This window comes from Nannospalax galili, unplaced genomic scaffold (assembly GCF_000622305.1).
Source record: "Nannospalax galili isolate Female #2095 unplaced genomic scaffold, S.galili_v1.0 scaffold893, whole genome shotgun sequence".
Lineage (NCBI taxonomy): Eukaryota > Metazoa > Chordata > Mammalia > Rodentia > Spalacidae > Nannospalax > Nannospalax galili.
Window position 1 is genome coordinate 752,650 of NW_008333776.1, and position 24,542 is coordinate 777,191.

Consider the following 24,542-nt stretch of genomic DNA (forward strand, 5'->3'; position numbering starts at 1 on the left):
CCAGGAAATCACGGCCTCTTCTGATTACCGTGGGCATTGCACTACATGGGTGCACTTACCTACATGCAGGCAATACACGCATACACATAAAATAAAAATAATAAAAAAAAAAAAGATAGCTAAGGAATCAGGCCCCCAGGTGGAACGGCCATAAGTGGTAAGGAGAGCCCCAGTCCGTTTCTGCAGTCTCTGGTATTGCATTCCACCTTCTCAAAGGTATTTTAAGCCTTCCAGTAGCCTTCCCACACTGGACCCTGAGGAAACTCCTAAGTACTCAGTGGTTCAGCTGAGAGGCTTCATGTCTGTAGGGAATGAGTCATTCCCCAAGACAGAGCCATCATAGCAGTCTTCCCAAAATACTACCCTTCTCTGCTCAGTCCCTCTCTGGTAGTTGGGATATAGTCATCAGAAGAACAGGCAGCCTGTGCAGGAAGGAGAGCCTGCCTTGGGGCCAACTATAAACAAGTACCCTGTGGCGATCCACTACAGTGACAAAATAATTTATGAGAATAGGATTATGTGGAGTCATGGTTTCAGAGGTTTTAGTGCATGGTCTTTGGGCCCCTTTGCTTTGGATCTGTGGTGGAACAAAGCTGCTAGCGTCATGGAGACAAGGAAGCAAAGTGGGTGGGGTAAAGAAGGGGCATGCCCCTGGTGACTACTTCCTTCAAGTGGGTTCAACCTCCTAAAGGCTCTATCACTGCTTAATGGTGCCATCAACTGGGGACCAAGCCTTAAACTCTTGAGATTTTAGGAAACTTCAAAACCACAGAACACCTTCTTGACCTCATTCCTGTGTTACATGAGCCCAAGAGTCAGCTAAGCTTGTGTTGTACCGTTGCTTGTGTGTCATTGCCCCCTCCATTCCACATCCCTATTAAGCAACGCACAGGTTGTAGGTAGAAACTTCCCCTATGTGTCAGGAAAACAGAGCTCAAGGAAGCGTAACACAGATTTCTTGTCTAATAGAAGCAACTGCAGCTGCCTTAAACGCTCTGAAAATTCCCTGGTGATACAGGAGCTGAAGAAAGTGAACTGGAACCTCCAGGTGAGCCTTGAAGCCCTCTTCCTCCTGTCCCCCACTGGGAGCTCCCCCTGTGCTCCCTGAATGAGGACTCACAACTTGTATGGTCACCAGAAGTTGGCTAAGAGCAAGTGATTCCCTAAAAGGCAGATCCTAGTGGACTAGAGAGATAGCTTAGCAGCCAAGAATGCTTACTACTCTTTCAGAGGACCCAGGTTCAATTCCCAGCACTCACACGGCAGCTTACAGCCAGTGAGTTGTATATTTCTAGTTCCAGGGGATCCAAAGCCCTCTTCTGACTTCTATGGGCTCCTGAATGCACATGGTGCACATTTATACACTCAGGCACACACACATATACATAAAATAAAAAATATGCCAGGAGTGGTGGCGCACGCCTTTAATCCCAGCACTTGGGAGGCAGAGGCAGGCAGATCTTTGTGAGTTCGAGGCCAGCCTGGCCTACATAGTAAGTTCCAGGACAGCTGGGGCTACAAGGAGACCCTGTCTCAAAAATACAAATAATAAAAATAAAAAACATAGGCAGGACCTAACCCTGAAAGTATTTATCCAGGCAAATTGGATACCCAGGGCCAGGGAAAGAGGAGAGAAAGATTCTCCAAGGGGTTAGTTTGGAGATATACTGTCTCCTGGCCCTGGGTCAACCCTAAGCAAATGCAACATCACCTTCAGAGTAGCCTCCAAGTAGTAGAGTCTACCACTCACCTGTAGCCTGTGCTATGAGCCACAATTTTATGAGGGGTGTGGGGAATGGTTACTGTTCCTGGCTCTACCTCTTCACTTCCATTCACTTTCCCTTCTCTAAGAACGGAAGACTTAGCCTCACCCTACAACCTCCCACTTCCTCTCACCCTCTGTCTACCCCTTCAACACTCTGCCCACCTCTGCTACCATTGTTCCCTCTCTGGACATGCCTACCTGAGCCTTACTGCAAACTAATCCCTGTTCACCAGGCAAGTCTTAATCCTCCTATGAGAAGCTTCTCCCTGACCACTTCACCTCAGAAACCTCTCATATTAGGTTAACTCTGTACCTGATGGACCTTCACAACATCTCTGGTTTTCCCTTCTTGCCTCTTCACCAGCTGAATAATGAAGTATTTAGGATGCATATTTCTAGTCTAATCCATTTGCATCCTATTATTTTGGTACTTAAGTCCAATGACCATGTGCTTTCTCCCCCTTCCCTCCTAAGTTCAGGCATTTTGGTGCTGAGATATTCCCAACATGAGTTAGGTGAGGGCTGCCCCCATATGGTGAGGGCAGCCAGACTTGTGGCCAAGGCAATATGATCAACAGCTTAGAAATAGCCTCTCAGGATAAAACCCACGGGGCTAGGAGGCTAGAGATCCATAGTCAGAGCCCCTGGGCTCTGATTTTGACAGTCAGCACAGGGCCTTGAGATGCAGGCATTCATTAAAAGAGAATGAATACATACCATGGGTCACAAAGTCACTTTTGTCTGGGTTGAATCCATTGCTGTTGCAACCAACCCATGGCAGCCGAAGTAGACTCTGTCTATCTAGCCTTGCCAGCCGGGCTGAGCAGCTTCTCCATCCCCAGAGTGGCATCTCCACGTTCTACTGGCGCCGATACACACAGCGTGAGGACTTTGCGGTTGTTGTACAGCCTTTCTTCCAGAACACTCTTGTCCCACTAAACGAGGTAAGCTGCAGATATTTCTGGGAGGCTTATGAGTGGAGCCTTTATTTTTGCCAGGTATCTCTAGGAGGGCTCTTAAAAGTGGATTTTTCTACCTTTCTTTGGTGTGATTAGAATTAGACATTCTTAGTAGAAAAAAAAAAAAAAGACACAATCAATAGTGACCAATCCCATCCTACCTCCAGAGCCTCCAGCCTCAAAATGAAAATTGTCCTGAAATTATATTTTTCGATTGTCAGGACAGGGACGCTAAAGAAAAGGGATGAACTGGGGCAGCTATAATTCACGTCTGCTAAAAACAAATCTGAAACCTGGGAGACATTTCCTCAGTGTCTGATGCAGTTGGAGGCAGAGTTGAAAAAATGAGAGGAGAAATGCCAGGTCACCAGCTGGGAGGGGAGCCGGGCCGGCAGCTGTGTGCAGATGGTAACCTCTTTGCCTCTGATCACAGCGAGGGGGCATGGACCTCGCCTTCTTTTCCGAAGACTGTTTTCACTTCTCAGAACGCGGGCATGCTGAGATGGCCATTGCCCTCTGGAACAACATGGTGAGTGACTGAGGGAGCAACCCAAGGATACTGGCTCAGCCCCACAATGACAAACCACTGATATGGCTGTTTTCTCCCTAAAGCTCACCTTATTCATCCTGGTGTATTCTTTTAATTGAGAGAGAGGGGGAGGGGGGGAGAGAGAAAGAGGTGCACAGAAGCCAGAGAAGGACATTGGCTATCCTGCTCTCTCACTCTTTGCCTATTCCCCACAGTGCTGAGGTTACAGGTGCTCATAACCACGCCTGGATTCTTATGTGGGTTCTTGGATTTGAACTTGGATCCTCATGTTTAAGCAGCAAGCCCTTACCTTTAGAGCCATCTCCTAGCCCTGATGTAATTTTAAAATTTTTTATTTTACCATTGTGTATAAACATATGCCACAATGTGTATGTGCAGGTCAGAGGACAGCTTGTGGGTGCTGATTCTCTCTTTCCACTGTGGGTTCCAGAGATTAGACTCAAGTCATCAATTTTACATGGCAACTGCTTTTACTCACTGAGCTATCTTACCACTCTACTCCACCCCTGATTTTAAAAAAAAAATTAAAGGGGGCTAGAGAGATGGCTCAGTGGTTAAGACCCTGGCTGCTCTTGCAGAGGACCCAGGTTCAGTTCCCAGCACCCATATGGCAGCTAGCAACCATCAGTAACTCCAGTTCCAGGGGATCTGATGCCCTCTTCTGGCCTTCCACAGGTATTGCATGACATGGGTGCACTTACAAACATGCAGGTAAAATATTCACGTGCATAAAATAAATCAATTTTTTTTTCTAATTTTAAAGATACTACATTTATTTATTGTATGTGTGTGTGCATACCACAGTACAAATGTGAAGGTCAGAAGACAACTTGTGGGAGTTGGTTCTCTCCATCATGTGGGTTCTAGGGATTGAACTCAGGTCATCAGGCTTAGCTGCAAGCACCTTTATCCACTAAGTCATCTCCCCACACATACATAACATGTTGACATACCTTTTTAAAGGGTGTGTGTGTGTGTGTGTGTGTGTGTGTGTATGTATGTATTCATACCATTATAGTTCCTGGTGTTGCTGAGAGAATAGCTTCACAATCAGACAAACTGAATGAGAGTGCACCAGATGTATGACCTTGGGCAAGCACTCTCCCTGGCCATCTGTATCAACATCTAAGAAACAGTGAAAATGACACAAAAATTTAAAGTATACAGAGTCAGCACAATCATTAGTTTTAACAAACATCAACCCCATTACCCCTCCAGCATCCAGTCTCAACATCTCCAACTAATATTGCTATAGACATCAAAAGAGCAAGATCCATACAGCTGTTCTCCCAGGTAGAAACCTATTACAGGCTTTTCCAATGGAGAGGGAGTAGGCCTTCTGAAATGAGCATCTGGCCCTGTGCCTTACCTCTGCCCTTACAGCTGGCCACTCACTTCTGACTGATTAGCTAGCTGTGTTTGCTGTGTCTAACACACACGCACACACACACACACCCTTGATACCTGCATTTTCTTGCTCCGAGCAAATGAAAACACCTTCCATGTCTTTGATCTAGGCTCTGTGTGTAACCCAATACCCATCTGGCCCACATGCTTCCCGTGGTGACTGAACAATCTAAACCCCTGCTCTCTTTCCTGCAGTTTCAAGCCCACCGCTGCTATGCAAATATTCCCACATCTGCCAGCAACTCCAAGCTGTCCAGGGTCTTCCTCAGCTGACTCACAATATTGACTTTCTCCTTAGCTACGTCACCTCTTCCTTCCTAGCAACCACTTCTTTACAGAGAAGCATGTAAGCCTATTTACTTGCAGACTCAGCTTTCTTCCACTTGTTGTCTTGGGATTTTCCTCCCATTGACATCATCTGTCTGCCCAATTCCAAAACTTTCCATTATATTCTTTCAACCCAGGATTCCAAATTGCTATCAAAACATCTTTGAGTTTCCTTCCACCCACCCAACCCCTCAGTTTATCTTGATTTTCTTGGTCTTTTATAACCCAAGCTAGCCTACACTGTCAATCCTGCCTCCCAAGTACCAAAATATCGGTGGATCTGACTTGCACAGCATGTGTTTATGTGTTTTGTTGTTTTATGTATTGGGTATTGAACCTTAGGGCATCACACATACTAGGCAAGCTCTCTACCACTGAGCTATATCCTAGCACTCTTTAACTTTTTATAAATTTATTTATACTTAGTTATTTTGAGACAAGGTCTCCCTGTATCCTCATTGGCCTGGAACTTGATATGTAGACCAGGCTGGTCTTGAACTCACAGGGATCTGCCTGCTTCTGCATCCTGTGTGCTGGGATTAAAGATGTGTACCACCACACTGGGCCTTTACTTTTTATTTTGAGACAGGCCTTAAACTTTTGATGTTCCTGCCTTAACCTACACCAAGTAACTAGAATGACAGGCCTATGCCATCAGGCCTGGCATTTGTACCGTAATTTTTTAAAAGCGAAGTTTGTACAGCATAAGTCTTGAGCTCAGTTATGTTTCTTATGAAGATTTTGTTTTGAAGGCCAGTTGTCCTTCAGTGATTAAGTCAAATAACTTTGCTCCTTTTAACACCCCCACCCAGAGAAGGAGTATCTACTTCCCATCTTATTTCTTCCCCCAAGATCTTAAAAGAATCCACATATTCCAAGAAGCGCTTGATCTTTCCTTCCCACATTTTCTGTCAGAGTGGGGCCTTCCTACCTGGGTGACAGCCAAACCTGCTTAAAGCTGGGACCCTCCAGGGTCTCCTGAGGCTTGATGGCTATATTGACACTCAAACATGACTGAGTCAATTGATCTCTCCCAAGTGAATTGACAGTATGGCTCTGGCCTTCTTTCCAAAACTGCTCAGTATTCTTTCCATTCACATAGGTGAGAAGCTTTAATCCATAAAGGTAGGAAGAAGGGGTTTAGATATGAAAACAAAAGATAAACAAGAGACTGCCCATGGTTCCCCAGCTGTTATTATCTCTGCTATACCCCAAATTTAAAAACAACAAAAATAAAGCAAAACACAACTAAAATCATCCCAGAGCTTTTTGTTCTATATAATTTGGGGGAATAATTACAGCGTCCCATGTTTTCATCCCAAACTATCTCAGGCATACAGCTATAGCATTGTGCTAACTTCTCCAATCATCATCTTCCTGGAATTCCACCCCGTCACATCAAATAAATAAACGGCTGCTAGAGCTGGAATAGATCTGAGAGATCATCTGGCCAGAACATTCTGTCCTAAAATCCAGAGGCATGAAACAGTTTGCCCAGTCTCACACAGCTGGTTAGTGGCACAACTGAAACAAAAGTCCACATCTTCCCCTGGTGCCCCAGCCATTACACCAACTTCCCTCCTCCTACTTCCATCCTGATAAGCACATATACAGCCAGTGAATTCACGTCTCGAAATGAGTCCTATGACATACTGTCTGCAGGCTTTGGCTGATGTTCCCAGGGTACCCTACTAGGCCAACAAATGCCCTTTAAATCGCTGCACCTCTAGCCTCTCTCTTAATAGATCACACCTCTTCCTCTAGAGACCTGTGCAGAGGCCAAGACAGAGACAGCAGCACTAGGGGATGTCTTCCTCTTCCTTCACCTTCTCTTATTGTATAAAGAGCAGTTCCTCCCGCTTCTGAGGCCTGTTCCTCCTCTGCTACATGATACCCCTTCTCTATAAACCCTATGTCGATCGTAAATCTTAATTTGATCCCTGTCTCCAGACTCACAGCCCCTAACACAGGGGTTCTCAGCTCTGGCTGCATATGAGAATCCTCTGGAGACACTAAAAACAATGTCTACAACCACTTTGGAAAGTCCTGACATATCTAATAATGTTGAACCTGTGTATTTTCTGAGGCCCAACAATTCCACTCCTGAGTGTATTCCCAAGAGAAAAGTTCATAAGTGGCTGGGCATGATGGTACATGCCTTTAGCACCAGCACTCAGGAGACAGAGGCAAACAGATCTCTGTGCAGTCAAGGCCAGCCTGGTCTACATACAGGCCAGCTGGGGCTATAAGGAGACCCTGTCTCAATAGAAAAATATACAAGTGTCTATCAAAAAGAAACATAATAGAATACAATTCATCATAACCCCAAACCAGTAACTCTACAAATGTCCACCAGCAAACTGTGGAGCATGTCACACAAGGAGAGGAAGCACATTTCCATGGCAAATAGACACACACACACTAAAAACAAGGCAAGCAGCTTACTGTAAGGCATTAGAAGTCAGCATGGTGGTCTCAGTGTATAGGATGAAGGGAAGGTGGGGTCAGGGGTTTCTGAAATCTGGTTCCTGATTATCCAGTTGCTCTCTTTACCAAAATGGATAAGCTGCTCATTTGATTTGAATTTGTTTCCCTGTGTGTGTTAGCTTCCATAGTCCTTAAAAAATGCAGCAACGGGGCTGAAGATATCTTGTCATCTAGTATAAGAGCACGTACTACTGTTGCATTGGACCTGAGTTCATTCCCATCACCTACATTGTGTGGCTCATAACTGCTTGTAATTCCAGCTCCAGGGGACCTAACATCCTTTCCTGGCCTCTGAGGGTGCTGGTACTCATGTGTACATATCCACACATGCAAACACATAATTAAAAAATTTTAAATATATATCAATGCTTGACTTGGCTTATCCCCCAAAGAATCTAGCTTAGTTGGTCTGAGTGGATCCTAGACTTAACCTTTTTTTATTTTTTTGAGACAGGATCTAGCTCTGACTGGCTTAGAACTTGTAGACCAGGCTAGCCTTGAACTCACAGAGATCTGCCTACCTCTGTCTCCTGAGTGCTAAGATTAAAGGCATTCCCTACCATACCCAGCAACTTAGCACTTTTCAAAAGAACTCCCAAGGTGATTTTAACACAGAGGGCTTATGAACCACTGCCCTAGACCTCTGTTCTCTACAGGGCAGCTGCATAAATAATCTGTGCCAAAGAGAACCTGAGTCCCTGCCTTCAAACTTCCAATGCTCCCACCTCCTTTTAGAAGGAGGTAGGCCAGGCTCTTTTTTATTTTTTAGGTTTCTTGAGACAGGGTCTCACTATATAGCCCTGGCTGGCCAGGAACTTGTTATATAGATCAGGCTGGCCTCAAACTCACAGAGATCCACCTGTCTCTACCTCCCAAGTCCTGGGATTAAAGGTGTATGCCACCACGCTCAGCAAGGCCAGGCTCTTTAATAGCACACAAAGTTTCTGGGACTTGGCCCAGATTCACCTCTCTGGCCCCCATCCCCCTAAGCCTCTGTCTCTATACTACAGTCTGGCAACTTCACCACCATGCAGTTTTATACTGTGTGTTGGTACTTGCTCATCCCTCTAACTTGGGTTTTCCTTCTTACCTCCTTTCCTAACCCCTAAACACTTAACTCAAAGGCCAGTTCCACAAGTACCTCCTCTGAATCTCCAGACCAGGCCAACCACTGTCAGATCCATTGTACCTTGCCCAGACCTGTAATTGGCTGCCAGCCCTATTACAGCTTGTGCTGTGGTTGGCTGCTAACCTCATTATACCTTGCCCAGTCCTATGATTGACTGCATCATTGGTACCCACAAGGTCAGCCTTAGGAAGGGTTGGTTCTAGGAAAACAATTGCACTTCTGTAGCTATGCCAAGCCTTTTCCTCCTTAGCTTTCCATTCAGGTCCTGGTGACTTCCATGTCTCCATCCATTCATCCAACAACTATTTATCCAGTACTGTTTTGTGGTAGAAATTTAGCAGAGAAAAGGACACCCCTGCTTTCATGGAGTGTGAATAGTATAGCTGGGAAAAGACAGTTAAAAAGCAAGTTAGACAGGTCAACAGGTAATGTCTGATCATATCTGGGACTTTAAAAGAAGTAAAGCCAGGGGGTGGGGCATAGGGTAGTGGTGAGGACGAAGGAAGCCTACTGATGGCATGTGAACTAAATGTCAAGAGGTTGCCAGGGAGGCAAAGGTCTGGGCCACAGTGTTCCAAGGACAGGAAATAGGACCCATGTGGCCTGGAGTCAGGAATGAAGCATCTGAGGAACAAACAAGCCAGTGGGGATGTTTGGGAGGTAAGTGAACAGGATGAGAAAGGCAGGCAAGGGCCACATCCTCAGGTGATTTTAAACAGGGGGACTGACGTGTTCTCATTTACCCTCTGGCCGCTGTGCAGATATGAACCAGAATCAAAGCTACAAAGACAGTAGGAGCCTCCTGATGTCCAGGCAAGGGAATAATGTGGCTAGGACCAGGTGATAACATTGGAGGAGAGATGTGGATGAGAATGCGTGGATGAGAATGCGTTTATAACTGGCTGAGGGGAAGTAACAATAGTTTCTTGCTTTCTGGTTTAAGAAACTGAGCGGATGGCTGACTATTAAGGGACCATCTGGGGGCCAGATGAGATGGCTCAATAGGTAAAGGCACTTGACAGCCTGAGTTTGATCCTACATAATGGAAGGAGAGGACTTCTGCAAGTTGACCCCCTGACCTCTACATGCATACCATGGCACCTGCACATGTGTGCATGCCCACACAATAAATACACTTTAATTTTTTTAAAAAAAAGAGACATCTACTTGGAAATCAAGGACTGTTTGGGGAATGAGAAATGGGACTTGTTTCTACATATCCACAAGAGGCACTGGGTAAGCTGCTAAATATAAGACACTTGTGCTCAAACAGAAAGTCTGCATAAGATTTAACAACCACAACAAAAAAAGTGACATTATTAACATGAATGTAGCATCCAAAACCATGGGGTTAACTGAGAGCTCCTAGAGAGAGGGAATTTGGTTCCCAGCACCCACATGGCAACTTATAACCATCTATAACTCCAGTTCCAGGGAATCCAACACCCTTTTCTAGCCGTCATAGGCACTGTAGACAGGTGCACTTACATACATGCAAGCAAAACACTCATACACATAAAATTATTAATATAAAAAAGTAGAAATGTACCCATAACCTACCACCAGCTCACGCTTCCAAATCATCATTCTACTGGATGTCCTAAGACAACTGTAATGACATTTTTAGGACAGCATTTAACACCAGCCCTTCTGCAACTTGGGGAAGGTAAGTGGCCTGCTTGACACTGCATGGCCATTGTCAACTAAACCAGGACCCAGCCATCTGCCCACTGGGCTCACTGCATCTCTCCCAGGGCAGAGCCACCCTCCTTCCTCTAACTGTGTTCCTAAGGAATGGATATGGAAGGTATTAAGACAGCAGACAATGAGATCATGGATCTGGTGTGGTCACCAGCATGGATAGAATATTGCACTTCCTGCACAGGCAAGCCCTGCTGACCAGGAACAGGCAGAAGGCAGATTATACAATGGAGGCCAGATGTTCAGGAGAGAGACGAGGTGGAAGAGCCAGGTGTGATCTCCTTGGGGCCACATGGCCAGGACAGGCTACTAACCTAAGACCCTGGGAGGGGCTGCAGCAGACTCCTGCTGGGTCTCATGGGGTCCTGGTATGGAAGCATTCAGCAGGACCCCACCGAACCACAGATGCTCCCTGGGATATTTCAAGTAAATGTTTTCATCTGTGTGACAACCCAGAAAGCAGCTCAAGTAAGAAATTCCAGTTTGTTAAGGTTGACAAGCCAACTGTAGTAAGGATGTCATGGTAACCAATATGCTTTCAAAGTTTTCCTGAAATTGACTAGCCCCACACATTTGGACAAGTTGGTAAATATGATGAGCACCATTTTATAAAATTGAAAATTCAGTGTCTATAATCACAGCCACCCACGAAGGGAGAGGCAATGGGTGTTCCAGTCCCAGCCCTTCAAGAGATTCATTATGGACTCCAGACTGGCCATTCTTTCCTGGTATCTAGGTATCTTCCTGAGTAAATTTGGGGGCATCAACTCAGACTTATATCCTGTGGGTCAAAAATCGGTTCCAATTTTGGCCAGGACTGCTAGCCTCTGCTCTTACCAAATTGCTGGTTTCAACCCATTCTTCAAAGAGAGGGCAACTTATGTGAGCCAGCTGCTCTGGCAGGGAAGCAGATCCCAGTTTTCAATACAATTAAGGTGTCCTTTTTGTCTCTCCAGCTGGAACCAGTGGGCCATAAGACAACTTCCAATAACTTCACCTACAGCCGAAGCAAACTCAAGTGCCCCTCCTCGGTGAGTGAACACCAGTCTTCTGTCATGAGTGGAGCAGATGCCTGAGGGGTGGGACTTAAGCACACTGTCACTCACTACATCACTTCCAACTTTCTCTTCTGAGTGCTACAGAGTAGGGGAGGGAGGAGTCAATAGCGCCAATGACAAAAGCATCACTCAGGGAAGCAAGCTAGGGAGCACTGGCCAGGTGTCCTAAACCACTCATTACTTCTGAAGGATCTGAGCACCATGCACCCAAGGAGTCCTCCTATTTCAGGCACTATCCTAGGAGCTCAGGGTTGGGACGTGACAAACAATAAGACAGTGTCTGTTCCTGAGATCTGTGCTGCTTTCTTTCTTTTCTTAGACTACTGACCAGATGGCTAATCTGTCCCTTCAGCTCTCTTCTGCTCATTCACCATCCTCCACTTGTTCCTAGACATGGAATGGCCTTCCTGAAAAGTAGCTCCAGTCTTGTCAAGGTTGTTGAGATTCTTGTTTGGTCCCCACTGCCCATAGGGGAGACCCACCTCCCATTATTACACACTCCACACTTCTGGCAAATGGATCCACTTCCAGATGAGCCCCACTATTGCTCATGTATGTGTTTTTTACTTCTCCTCACCCCTAATTTTGCCTGTGAAAGTATTTCCCTCCTTCTGAGCCCAGAAGATCCCTCAGTCCCTGGATTTCTGTTATATCTTCTCTTACCCATGTTGATCTTCAATTTGTACCCCTTCTCCTTTATGATATGGTTGTCTCTGTACATCTCCCTACTGGGCAATGAGAAGATATCCCACCTCCATGCTCAAGTATACATAACTACTAGTGTAGAGCTCCACACAGCTGTGCTAATTCTATATTCAAAATCAGATTTGATAGGAAAGTAGGTGCTGGTGAGAAACCAAAGGGAGGTTATAGTCATTTGACAGACCCATCCTTAGATGGAAGGTTCAGGAATAATGTGAATGAAGGAGATTTACTAGAGGGACATGCTAGGAAGATGTGTGAGGTTATTGCACTTTCTCAGGGATGGAGACTTGGCCAGATGGATGGAGCCCCTAAATTTCTGACCCTCCTGCCTCCTCTCCTAGGAAAGTCCCTTCCTCTACACCCTTCGGAATAGTCAGCTTCTCCCAGAACAGGCTGCTGAAGTGTCCTATTGGAAAGTGCTGGTGGCAGCAATAGGTGGCCTCATAGCTGGTGTCCTTGGAATGATACTGTGGAGAAATGTGAAAGGCCGCCGGAAGGATGTTCCTGAAAATCTGAATACTATGAGGTTCTAGGACCCTAAGGGGATCCTCCTCCAAATTCCCAGCCACACTCCTCACCAAATCCTTGACTGCAGCAGCCCTAGCCACCACGGCCAGCCTTGCTTCTAAGCCTGGTGCTCTCAGAAGCCAAAGGGACAGTCACAACTTCTTGAGAACTGCCCTGCTTCCAGCTTTATGCTCCTAGAATTGGCAAATTTCAAGAAAGGGCAGAGCCTTTGTTGAAAAGCGGTTCTGTTCTTAGCTTAGCTTGCTCCTAGCTCTTACCCTTCATCTGTTGAGGGCACAAGTATGAGAGCAAAGTTGCTTGGGTCTTGTCTCAGGCACAGTTGCCTGGGAGGCAAGACCAGGGCCCAGACTGGCCCATTCTAGCTTCATCTCAGGATTATGGGAAACATGCCCTCAGCCACCAAACACAGTTTCAAAGAGAGAGAAAACACTGGTCATCCAGCAGTGGCTGGAATCTAGAGCTGGCTGGTCATTGTTCTATTCAACTCAACACATAGGTGTGTGCTCACACCTGTACTACTCTGTGCCCAGGACAATAAGAGCATTGTGATGCTTCCTGGGCTGTGCATGTCACAGCCTGGCTAAGAGGACAAACTCCTTCAAAAGAACAAAAGTAACACATGACAACATGCAGCTGATTACTTGTAGATGTATCTGGCTGCTTGAGAGACTGTAAGAGGTTGCTCTGGAAGTTTCCCTGGAAGAGAGCATACCATTTTAGAGGAAAAAAAAAATAGAACACTCTTGTGTCATGTCCCTTCCACCTGATTTTCTCAAGGTGCTAATTTTAGGCAATAATTCCTAGCTCTACATTAGCAGGTGTCTGAGAGAAATCTAGACTGAGTCTGAAAATGCAGACCATTTATCAGTCAGCCTAGGACAAGGCCAGAGCTTGAATGCTCCATACACATTCTCCCTTTTAGTCGGCACAAAACCCAAGGAAGAACACTGAAAACGGCCGTGGTGATCCTACAACACTGTGAATGCACTAAAGTAATTGAGTTATTAGTTTTAAAAAATAATTATATGCCATGTAAATTTCACCTCAATAAAAACAAAAAAGGATCTGGAAGGTTGGCATGATGACCTTTGTGTTCGGTATCTCTCCAGTTCTAAAGTGGGGGATGACAACCCAAGTGGGAACCTCAGATGGACCATGCCCTTTTCCAATTCAACCTCTCAGAGTCCTATCTATAGAACTGGAATGAGAATGTCCATTTTGTTGGTCTCACAGCACTTTTTAAATGTGTGAAGGCGCTGTGTCACCTTAAAACACTTCACAAATGAAAATGAGGAGTTTTTAGTGAAGTTCTGAGGCAGGACCCAGACTGCCAGGAGGAAAGGCCCAGAGATGGGCCTGGGGGATTGGGCAGTGACCCCCAGGAGTAGAGACTGACAGCCTTCCTCTCCTGGTGGTTCATCATCTCTCTTTTTGGAAAGACAAGTGAGAGGAGCCACAGTCAGTTCAGTGTTTGAGGCTTTATTTTCTGCCTCTGTATAATGGGAACAGCACAGCATCCCCTGTTCATTTCAGTAGACTACAAGGTGTTGTGACCAAGCCACACATCCCTGGTTAGCTAGTTTGAGACAGTTTCACAACAAAGATAACCTATTAAATCCAAGAGTTCTAAACCCCACATCTTCCTTTCCTTTCTGTGAATCCCCATTCCTCTTTTAGCCCCTCCTTCTGAGAAACATCAGATTCATAACCACAGTCGACCTCACCTGAGCAGGGGGCTAGAGAATTTACACTATCAAAATAATCTGGGTTTAAAATTTTTAAAGTGGCCCTAGGCTGGTTGACCTTAGCAGGAACAAAGTGGCATTCTTGCAGAGGGACTCAATTACAAACCAGGCCCTCAATTCCCACCAAATACTTTCAAAAACTGAAAAAATTAAAACACAAGCAAGTTGCATGGTGGCACATACCTTGAATCCCAGCACTCAGGAGGCAGAGGCAAGGGGATCTCTATGAAACTGAGGCCAGCCTGGTCTACATAGCAAGTTTCAAACTGGCTGGAGCTACAGAGAGACCTTGTCTCAAAAATGCCAAATAAAATTAAAACCCAAACAGAGCCTACTTGTAACCGGTGGTATTATACAGGTTGAACTTTCTGATCCAAAATGCTCAAAAATATGAAACATTTTGAATACTGACTTACAACACAAGTGGAAACTGCCACACCTGAACCCACGTGACAAGTTACAATGAAAACATAGCCAGGTGTGGTGGCGCACACCTTTAATCCCAGCACTTGGGAGGCAAAGGCAGGTGGATCTTTGTGAGTTCAAGGCCAGCCTGGTCTACATAGTGAGTTCCAGGACAGCTGGGGCTACAAGGAGACCCTGTCTCAAAAAGACCAAAAACAAAAGAAAACAGATGCATTGAAAATAGTGTATAGAATTACCTTCTGGCTATATGTAGGTGGTGTATATGAAACAGAAGTGACTTTGATTTTTAGAGTTGGGTTCCATCCTCAAGACATCTCACTACATATATGCAAAAACTCAAAAATGCAAAATCCAAAACAGTCTGGTCCTGTGCATTTTGGATGAGTGACATTGAACCTGTATGCTTCAGAGGGTACCATGTTCTTTTCTTTCAGGTAATTCAGTCTAGTTGGGACAACACCCAAAACCACACCGTGAACAAACCCAGTAAATCCCAAGGAAGCTATGCTCTGTGGTACACCCCATAGAGGCTTTTGAATTCAAAACAGAAAGATTAGTGTGGATTACACCTGGTCAAAATCCTTCATCAAGGCTTTTGGAACTTTAATTGAGCTCTGAAAGATGGAAAGATAATCTTGCTAGAGGCCTACAGGGAATAGAGCCACTGACAGTGGAAATTCCATATAGGTGAAGGAAAAGGGCAAGCATGGTCTATCCCAGAGGTGACAACAAACCATGAGAATGGATGAGTCAGATGGTAAGGTCAGAGGGCCACAGCAGAAAAGCAAAGAGTTACCTGTCACTCAGGTCATGATGGTTGTCAGTATCTGCTTTGGAGCTGTAAGGAGCTCAGGTAGTAGAGTGCTTGCCTAGCCTGCATGAAGCCCTAGGTTGAATTCTAGCACATTAACCAAGCGTGGTGGCACACACCTATCGTCTCAGGGAAGTAGCCACAAGGGATAAGAATTTCAAAGTCATCCTTTGCTACATAGTGAGCTCAAGGACAGCCTGGGACCCTGTTGGGGGGTAGGGTAGGGGGGTTTGACATCATTCTAGAGTTTGTATCAGGCCAGCCAGACACCCTAGTACATAGTGACCTCTACAGGGATTGCATTCATGTGGTACACTTGCATACATGCTGGCAAAACACTCAAACATAAAAAATAAAACCTTTTTAGAAAGAGAGAAAAGGAAGGAAGGAGGGAGGGAGGGAGGGAGGGAAGGAGGGAAGGAAGGAAGGGAGGAAGGGAGGAAGGTAGGTAGGTAGGTAGGTAGGTGAATGTATCCTAAACTGAAAATAAGTGACTACATGTCCTGTCCTTGATGTTTGGTATACTCATCTAAGAAATAATCAGTTACCTAAAATGCATCTGGGTTTGACTCTCTATTATTTGTGTGTGTGTGTGTGTGTGTGTGTATTTTTGTTCACCTGTGTGGGCACACATCTAGATGCAGGTGTACATGCACATGTGTACATGCATATGAAGGCTTGAAGTTGATGTTGGGTATCTTCCTCGGTTGCTTTCCACTTTATTTACTGAGGTGGGGTCTCATTGAATCTGGAGCTTACGAATTCTGGCTAGTCTAGCCATCCAGCTTACCTAGGGGATCCCGTCTCTGCCTCGTGAGTGCTAGGCTTACAAGCAGCTACCATGCCTACCCAGCCTTTATATGGGTTCTGGGAATCTGAACTCTAGTCCTGATGCTTGTAGGGCAAGCGCTTTATCCACTAAGCCCTCTTCATAGCCTGCTGTTTGATTAGAGCCTGACACTATGAAATTACGTTGACCTGTGGATTTATATTAATAAGCATAACCTCATGGTGATGGTTTTACTGTCCCAAAGGACATTGATCATTTTTTTAATCTATTAGCTCAAGTATTGAAGTTTGTAAAGTTCAGCAGAAAGATGTGTCCCACTTCCTGCATCTCTAATCAATGTCCAGAAGACTCATTACTAAAAGTTTGTTCCATACTCTGCTAACTGGCTCAGCAACCTATTCATGACATCTCCATCCTCCTGGAAAGATCTGGAGTCCCCTCCATAGATTCCTGACCGTGTCAACCAGCAACAAAGAGGTTACTGTCAAAAGAATTTCAAACAATGCCAGGCAGGATTCATGGAGGTTCAAGGAAGTGAGAAAAGAAAAAATGGATGTGTCCCTATTGTATTCTGTAGAAACAGTATTTTAGTCATTTTTATTTCATTCTTCATAATCAATTAAAATCTCAAGCACATCAGGTTCAGCGACAACAATCGCACAACCTGCGATTTAGGGATTAGATAAAGTGAAAAGGCATTACAATCCTCAGCTCTAAGGAATAACCAAACTTATCCTAAGTTTCCTTTCTGGTATTGTGACAAAACATTGACCAAAAGCAAGTTGGGGGATGAAAGAGTTTACTTGGTTTCCAGGTTACAGTGCATCATTGAGAGAAGGCAAGGCAGGGCCTAAAACAACTGAAGCAGAGACCGTGGCAAGCACTGCTTACTGGCTTGCTCAGCTACTTTCCCTATACATTATACATCCCAGGTCCACCTGCTCAGGAACAGCATCACCCACAGTAGGCTGGGCCTGCCTACATCTTAGCAGTCAAGGAAATGCCCTCACAGACATGCCCACAGGCCAATCTGGTGGGAGACACTCCCCAGATGAAGTTCCTTCTTCCCAGGTGATTCTAGGTGTGTCACATCGACAGCTGAAGCTGACTATGACAGACCCTGTTTTTCCAATTGTAATAAAATGCAAAGATGGTCATCCAAAAAGGCTGTTTGGGGATTAAACAAGAAGCTGTATGGAAGAGACTGGCAGAGAGCAGATGCTTGATCAAGAAGATTGTTGATTATTCTCCTGTGTGCAAGCCTAGGAAATATCTTCCATCCTGCCTTTGCAGGCATTACCTGAACTCTCCATGTGTTTCCAACATAGGCCTAGGAAAGAACAATTGGCCCTTTATGTGGCTAGCAAAGGCTTGATCTTGAGCTGGTGCCTCCAGGGAGGCCCCTCTGTTGAGTGGAACAACTGGGTGGGCAGGACAGCCACGTGGCAGGCCTCTGGGAGCACTGTTAAACTTCAGTTTGGCCTGTTCTGCCTTTGCTGATGTCCCAGAAATCCAGTGAAGGAGAGGGATGGTCCCATGTGCTATCATGTTGGGTGGTTAACCTCAGAATCCAGGAATGAAAGGAGGGCAGTTCTTACTCTTTAATCCCCAAATCTCCCCCTGGGCTTCAGCTGCCTTCTTTGCTCACCGTTCCTCTGCCAGGGGACTTGGTAATATAACCATTCAAAGTCTGGTTTGAGGATAAGTTTACTTTTAGACTTACTTCCAAGGTGGCAATGAGCATTGGAGTTGATTGCCAACTCAATCAAGTCCTTCAAGTTGTCCCCATGAGATTACCCCATCCTGGCCTAGACCTAAGACCAACTACATAATTCATAGGGCCTAGTACAAAATTAAAATATGGGCTCCTTGTGAAAAACTGATAAAGAATTTTAACACAGCAACAGTATTCAACCAAGGAGGAGGCCCTTATGAACTGACTCACAGGCCACATATCCACAAAGCTGTCTCTGCCTAGGCTGTTTAGTGCCAGAGTGACAGACCATCACTGTACATCTGTCCCCTGTATATGGTCAGAACAAATCAACAGCTAAATAACCATCTAGAGAGAAAGATGTGTATCCTGGGGCAGAGCCCAGGAGGCAGGCCTGCAGGGCAGCTAGTTTTTTTCCACTTACTGAGAAAACAGCTCAGAGCATGTCTCCTGGGACCAGTAAGGATCGATGATAAGTCATTATATATGGAGGCTCAATTTCGACCTTTTTTTTTCCGGTTCTATTTTTGTAAGCTGTTTTATGTAGCAGGGCACAGAACCAGGCTCTCTATGGATCTGAAATCCCCTCCATAGACAGGGGGGAACCTAAGCAGCTTCCTGAATTGTCCCAAGGGCAGCCCCCCCCCAACTCCCAGAAAGCGCCATGGATGCTATGAAACCAATCCTGTGGGCATCCCCACTCAGGCCTCATGCAGCTGTGGTGAGGGTGTGGAACAGTCCAGAGGGAAGGCGTGGGCCACGGCTTGACACCTATGGTACAATCAGGGGAATTTAGCTATTATTAGTATTTGTGTAGGGCATTTCAATTTCCTATTATTTGATTGCTTTTGTTGCTCTGCAAGTGTTCATCCATTCAGTGATTCTGCTCCACCACCCCTAAGTTGATATTGATATTGTTCCATCACAGAAATACTCGGACCAGTCTGTGTCCCACCTCTTCCTCCACTTTTTCATTATGTACATCTCCAGTGAACACTACTAACACATGTACTCTAAGGTTTATAAATATCTCTATATCCATCTGTTCTTTTTTGTAACAAAATGGTCACAGACTCAACCATTTATTTTCTTTTTATGTGTATGAGTGTATTGCCTGCATGTGTGTAAGTGCACCTGTGTCACGCAGTGCCGCAGAGGTCAGAAGAGGGTGTCTGATCCCCTGGAAATGAAGTTGCAGACAGTTGCTAACCATCATGTGGGTGCTGAGAATCAAACTCAGGTCCTCTGCAAAAGCAGCCAGCGCTCTTAACTGCTGAGCCATCTCTCCATCACAAACCCCTTCCAGTCAACCATTTTGAGAATTTTTTAAACAGCCTCAAAAAGCTTCCAAGTTTGCTTTGAACATGCACAGATAGGAATTGCTCTAGTCAAGCTCACTGTTTTCAGCTGCAGCAGTGCGTGACAGCAACATTCCCATATATCTGCCCTGACTTCTGTTTTCAAGACCTAACTCCTGAGCTGAAGAGGTAGCTCAGTGAATGTGAATAAAATACTCACTGTGCTAACATGAGGAGTAGAGCTTGGATCTGTAGAATCCACACAAAAACAGATGTGGTCACACACATCTATGGTCTCAGCATACCTGCAGCAATGTGGGAAGCAGAGACAGGAGACGCTCACAGGCCTGCTTGCCTGACTTCACAAGGGTAAACAAGAAGACCTTGCCTATAACAAGATGGAATGCCCAAAGATGTCATCTGACCCCTCCCCCCGCCAACACACATACACATCACCTTCAGGGCTTGGCACATAGCTCAGGTCATAGAGGGCCTGCCTAACATTCATAAAACCTTGTGTTTGATCCCTGGCACTACAAAACTGATTATAGGTATTGGCACATACCTATAATCCAGCACTCAGAAGACAGAGGTAGAAGGATCAGGAGTTTAAGGTCATCCTTATCTTGAATAATGAATTCAAGGTCAGCCTGGGATGCACAAGATTGTCTCAAAAACAACAATAATAACAAAAACACTAAATAAAAATAAATATATTTTTATTTTATGTGTACAAGTGTTTTGCCTGCACGTATGTAGGTGCATTGTGTGTGTACAATGCCTGCAGAGGCCCAAAGAGGAAGTTGGAGCCCTTGGAACTGGAGTTATGGATGGTTGTTAACTGCCACATGGGTGCTGGGAACCAAACCCAGGTCCTCTGTGAGAGCAGCCAGGGCTCTTAGTGGCTGCCCATCTCTCCAGCCCCTGATATATTTTTTAAAAGATCACCTTTATACTCATGGGCAACTGAAACTTTCAAAAAGTAATCATTTCCTCTCCTTTCCTAAAAAGTGAGTTTACTTTTTTGTAATACTTGCTAGGTTCCTTATTATTGACATCCAGTTGTCTTCAGAGCAAAAGAAAGAAAGATTGGATGGAGCAAGCTACTGATTGTAAAAATGCACAATTCATCTTCAAGCTGGGTGATGCTTGCAAGCACTTGACCAAAATACTTTCAAGGTGACTCCATCTCATTATAAAGTGTCGTAAGAATTCCATTATACCCCAAAGCCTTGCTTTTGTGCATTACCACGTGGGTGGCATATCCTATCACACATTAGGCACTTCTCCCTGTGCTGCAGTTGTTTGCCAGATGACACAGCAAAATAATTACACTTATGAGGCTCTATTTGTATTCTTACACAAGAATCTTCTATACACACACACACACACACTTGCTTCACATCTGCACTATGAGGGAAAGAAGCTTCTTAGAGTATTTCAAAAATGAAGTCATAGAAGGACTAGAGAGATGATCAGTGGTTAAGAGCACTGGCAACTCTTCCAGAAGACCCAGGTTCAGTACCCCAAAACCACAGGTTGGCTAATAACCAGCCTTAACTTCAGTTCCAGGAGTTCCGACACTCTTCCAGCCTCCTTGGGTATTGCATGCATGTTGTACACTTACATACATGGAGGCAAAGTACTCACACACATTGAAAAAAAAAAGTCATAGTGATGTTGTTAGGGTTCAGATCCACAGCAAAGCCCCTGAGATAAGCACCTTGGTCTTTGAAGTCAAAAGCAGACTTTTTTCTGCACCATTTGGTCAGCACAGGCTTCTCCTTTGATCTCAAAAGGGGGCAGGTTTTAACAGTCCCACTCTCCTGCTCCCCTCTCCAAGCCTTTCCCTGTAAAAGACCCCAGCTCACAACCCATGGGCAGACATTTTTCCTGCCCTCAAGGGAACTTGTCTGTGCAAAATAAAACTCTATTCCACTGGAGTTTTAACTGTGTCCTGGTGCTTTCTCTCCACCAACCCGATTCATCCATCGGCTTCTTCATTTATCGGATGTGACCCGGGAATCTTATTCTAGTTATAGCAGGGACTTTTACTGTGAGGACACATCTGTGCTTTTTCCAAAGCACTGTCTTATTTGGGATTTGGTACTGAGGACTGAACCCAGAGCCTCCCACATGTGAAACATGTGCTCTCTCACCAAGCTATACTCCAACCCCAATGTGTGGTTTTAAAGAATTTTCTATTGAGAATAAATTCACTGGTTTATTTCTTTTTCGTCAATGGGACACATACACAGTAACTCCATGTACATTCCACAGCTGTCACAATCCAACAATTACTATAGACTAAGACATATGGAGTTTTTTATGTATAATTTGTTCTCCTATTTGGTTGTGTTTTCCATGCATCTTCTGCCAGTGTGTACAGGCAAGTACCTATTTTCTCTGTTGCTGTATGGTTTCCTTATTTTATTTAGTCATAATGACATGTGGTACTTTTTAATCACTGCTAGAAAGAAACCCAAAGACAGAGGAGAGAGGGAAAGAAAAAAATAAACTTGTTAACTGAAATTTTACTGAGCTCAGAGCCTGTTTGCAAACACAGCTTTTTAAAAGTGTGATTTATCAACATGGACTGAGTGTCTTTAGTATCTTGCTCTTCCGTATGACTTTATGCCACCAGCATGTGTCTTAAGGCACTGGCTCCACATAGGGACGGGTTGGGCAGTATCAGGGAGGAGTGCTCATCAATCCATATTCAATGCAGCCTTCTGGAGAAGCCCAGCGTTGTGCCTTCCTGTCTGCTCTCATTAGACTGCCATTGTTTGCATTTCATCATGTGGTTAGGAAAGATTCTTACTGTCAGAGGCCAGCCAGTCTTGGTCTTTTTCTGATGTCTTTAATTTATCTGACAACTTGGCATCAGAAAAGTTTCAAATTTCAGTTGTTATTAACTCCATGGTTTTCCAGAGCAGCATGGAAGAGGAAGCTGCCCTTGAGGTATAGGACATGTAACATACAGGTGAGCTCACCAGTGTCCATCCACACATGAGATGTTAGAAGAGCAAAATGCATTTAGGCAGTAAAGTTAGTATTTTCATCCTCAGGGTGAAAACTCTCCCGCATACTCCAGATTGGGCTTGGCTTTTCCACTGAAATGCACTGGGTCCCAGAGCAGAATATGAATGTGCCAAGGGCATGCTTTAATCCATCTTCTACATCACAACCCAGTGAGCTTTCCCCAGAGAAAGAGAACAGTATACAGAGAAAGCCTGTCTCTAGACTCCAGCTTCACTGATTCACTGAACATGACCACGGGAGTGTTCTCTAGAAGAGAAAAGAGAATGCCCTCTGCCCTGGAAGGTAGACATAAACAGGTGAGAATATCTGGGCTGGTTGGAGAAACTGACTACAATCGAATGAAGTAGATGCTATAATAAAGTGCATGCAAGGAAGAGAAAGAAACTCAGGAAGATTCCAAGGAGAGGCGATGGGACCTTGGAGCCCAGCTTTGAAAGAAGGGAGCATTGAAGTGGGAGGGAGAAAGCACATGGGGCAGATCTGCGTCTACCTGGAGTTATGGGGTAAACCATGGACTGTTTGGGGAACAGTAAGATGTTTAGAGCTGACACAGGAGTAAAAACAATTTCTAAGGACCTAAAATATAACCATCTCCCATGAACCTTGCACAGTTCTTAAAAGACAATAAGGTGGTTATATTTCCTTGGTGAGACAGGGCCTCCTACAACACTGTCCTCCTGAAGACTTGGCTCTGAGAAACTGAGAAGAAAGCTGAAAGTCATGCTAAAGAGTTGGCCTTCATCCAGGATGCATATGACTGTAACTTAACAACAGGGAAGAACCTGTTTTAAGCAGGGGTATAGCATGGTGAGATACTTCCACAGCATTGAAGTTGGGTTCAAATCCAGCCCAGTTCCTCTGTCATCAGATTGCTTGGCAAGCTCATTAAAAAGGCAGACTTCTGGGCCCACCCCCAATCTTCAGAATCCCAGTTCCTAAGTATACAAATAACAATTTGTATTTCAACACTTTCCAGCTCCGTTTTTTTCCTTCATTAATCACACCACTGCCTCATCCCCCAAATGACTTAGTAACATGTTAAAACTTGCAAACATTAAAGTCAAGTTCAAGGGCAGTCACCTCAGATGGGTATGCACACAACCAGCCTCAAGACTAAGAACACACGAGGATACATCCTCTGCTTCCTGGAACCCAACACTTTCTATTCATTCAACTTCACATAACACCTTACCTTTATTAACCCCTAACCTCCCCTGTCAGGATCACTGCTCCCTCTCCAGCCTTGGAATTCACATATCTCCATGGATATACAATAGCAGCTTGATTTTACTGTACATGCTATTGCCTTGTTCTGACTGCTGTTTTTTATGCTGCCTTGATATCTGATTGGACAGTTTTTACTGCTGCTCTTACAAGGCAGTGGCACTGTATTGATTGATTTGAGTCCATTTTTGCTCCTGGACCAACACTCACAGCAAACTCAAATGCTTTGCCCGTCTAAAATACTATAGTCATAAACTAACCAACCACTGCCACAGACAGCTTCTCACTCAGCTTTCCAACACCAAATGACTTACATGTGTTTTATGCCCACAAAAATCTCAAAAGGAATAGAGAAAATTGCAAGCTATTTTACTAGATAGAGTCATAGATTCCTTTCCATGGGAGGGGGTCATACTAGGGGTAGATACAGGGGGAGAGGTGGATATGATCAAGATACATTGTATACATGTATGAAATTGTCAAATAATAAGTAAAAGATATTAATAAAAAATAAAATTTGAAGATTCCTTTTCTCGATGGAAGAATTATAATTTTATTGACATAAACTAAATGTAGGCCTTTTTAACCTTTGCCAGTAAAGGATACATTTTAAGTCCTTTTTTCCCAGCATGCTCTTAAAGGCAGCTTAGTATATCTGACACTTTTCTATAGTTCCAGTCCTGACAAGGAACTTCAGCGTACTCTGGTAATTCATAGGCAGTGTGTAGAAATGAACGGATGTGTGAAGTCTCTGAGTTACTGTCTCTGGGGGTCTATTGAGAATGGAAGGTTTTGATGACTTAGCCTCAATCTTAGCCCCACTTGGGTTTGTGGATGGTTTGAATGAACTATGCCTTGACCTTGGTCCCAGTTGAG

At 44.7% G+C, this 24,542-nt stretch overlaps 1 protein-coding gene across 1 annotated transcript in view; it reads left to right on the top strand.

Annotated features, from left to right (window-relative positions):
- The window catches only part of Plb1 (phospholipase B1), a 129,710-nt gene extending 116,036 nt beyond the window's left edge, over nucleotides 1-13,674 (top strand). The window contains exons 52-56 of the mRNA XM_029561251.1: nucleotides 970-1,048; nucleotides 2,608-2,709; nucleotides 3,158-3,253; nucleotides 11,282-11,356; nucleotides 12,430-13,674. Coding sequence (XP_029417111.1) covers nucleotides 970-1,048; nucleotides 2,608-2,709; nucleotides 3,158-3,253; nucleotides 11,282-11,356; nucleotides 12,430-12,621 — 544 coding nt within the window. The 3' untranslated portion in view covers nucleotides 12,622-13,674. The remainder of the gene's footprint in view (nucleotides 1-969; nucleotides 1,049-2,607; nucleotides 2,710-3,157; nucleotides 3,254-11,281; nucleotides 11,357-12,429) is intronic.
- Nucleotides 13,675-24,542: the final 10,868 nt, after the last annotated feature.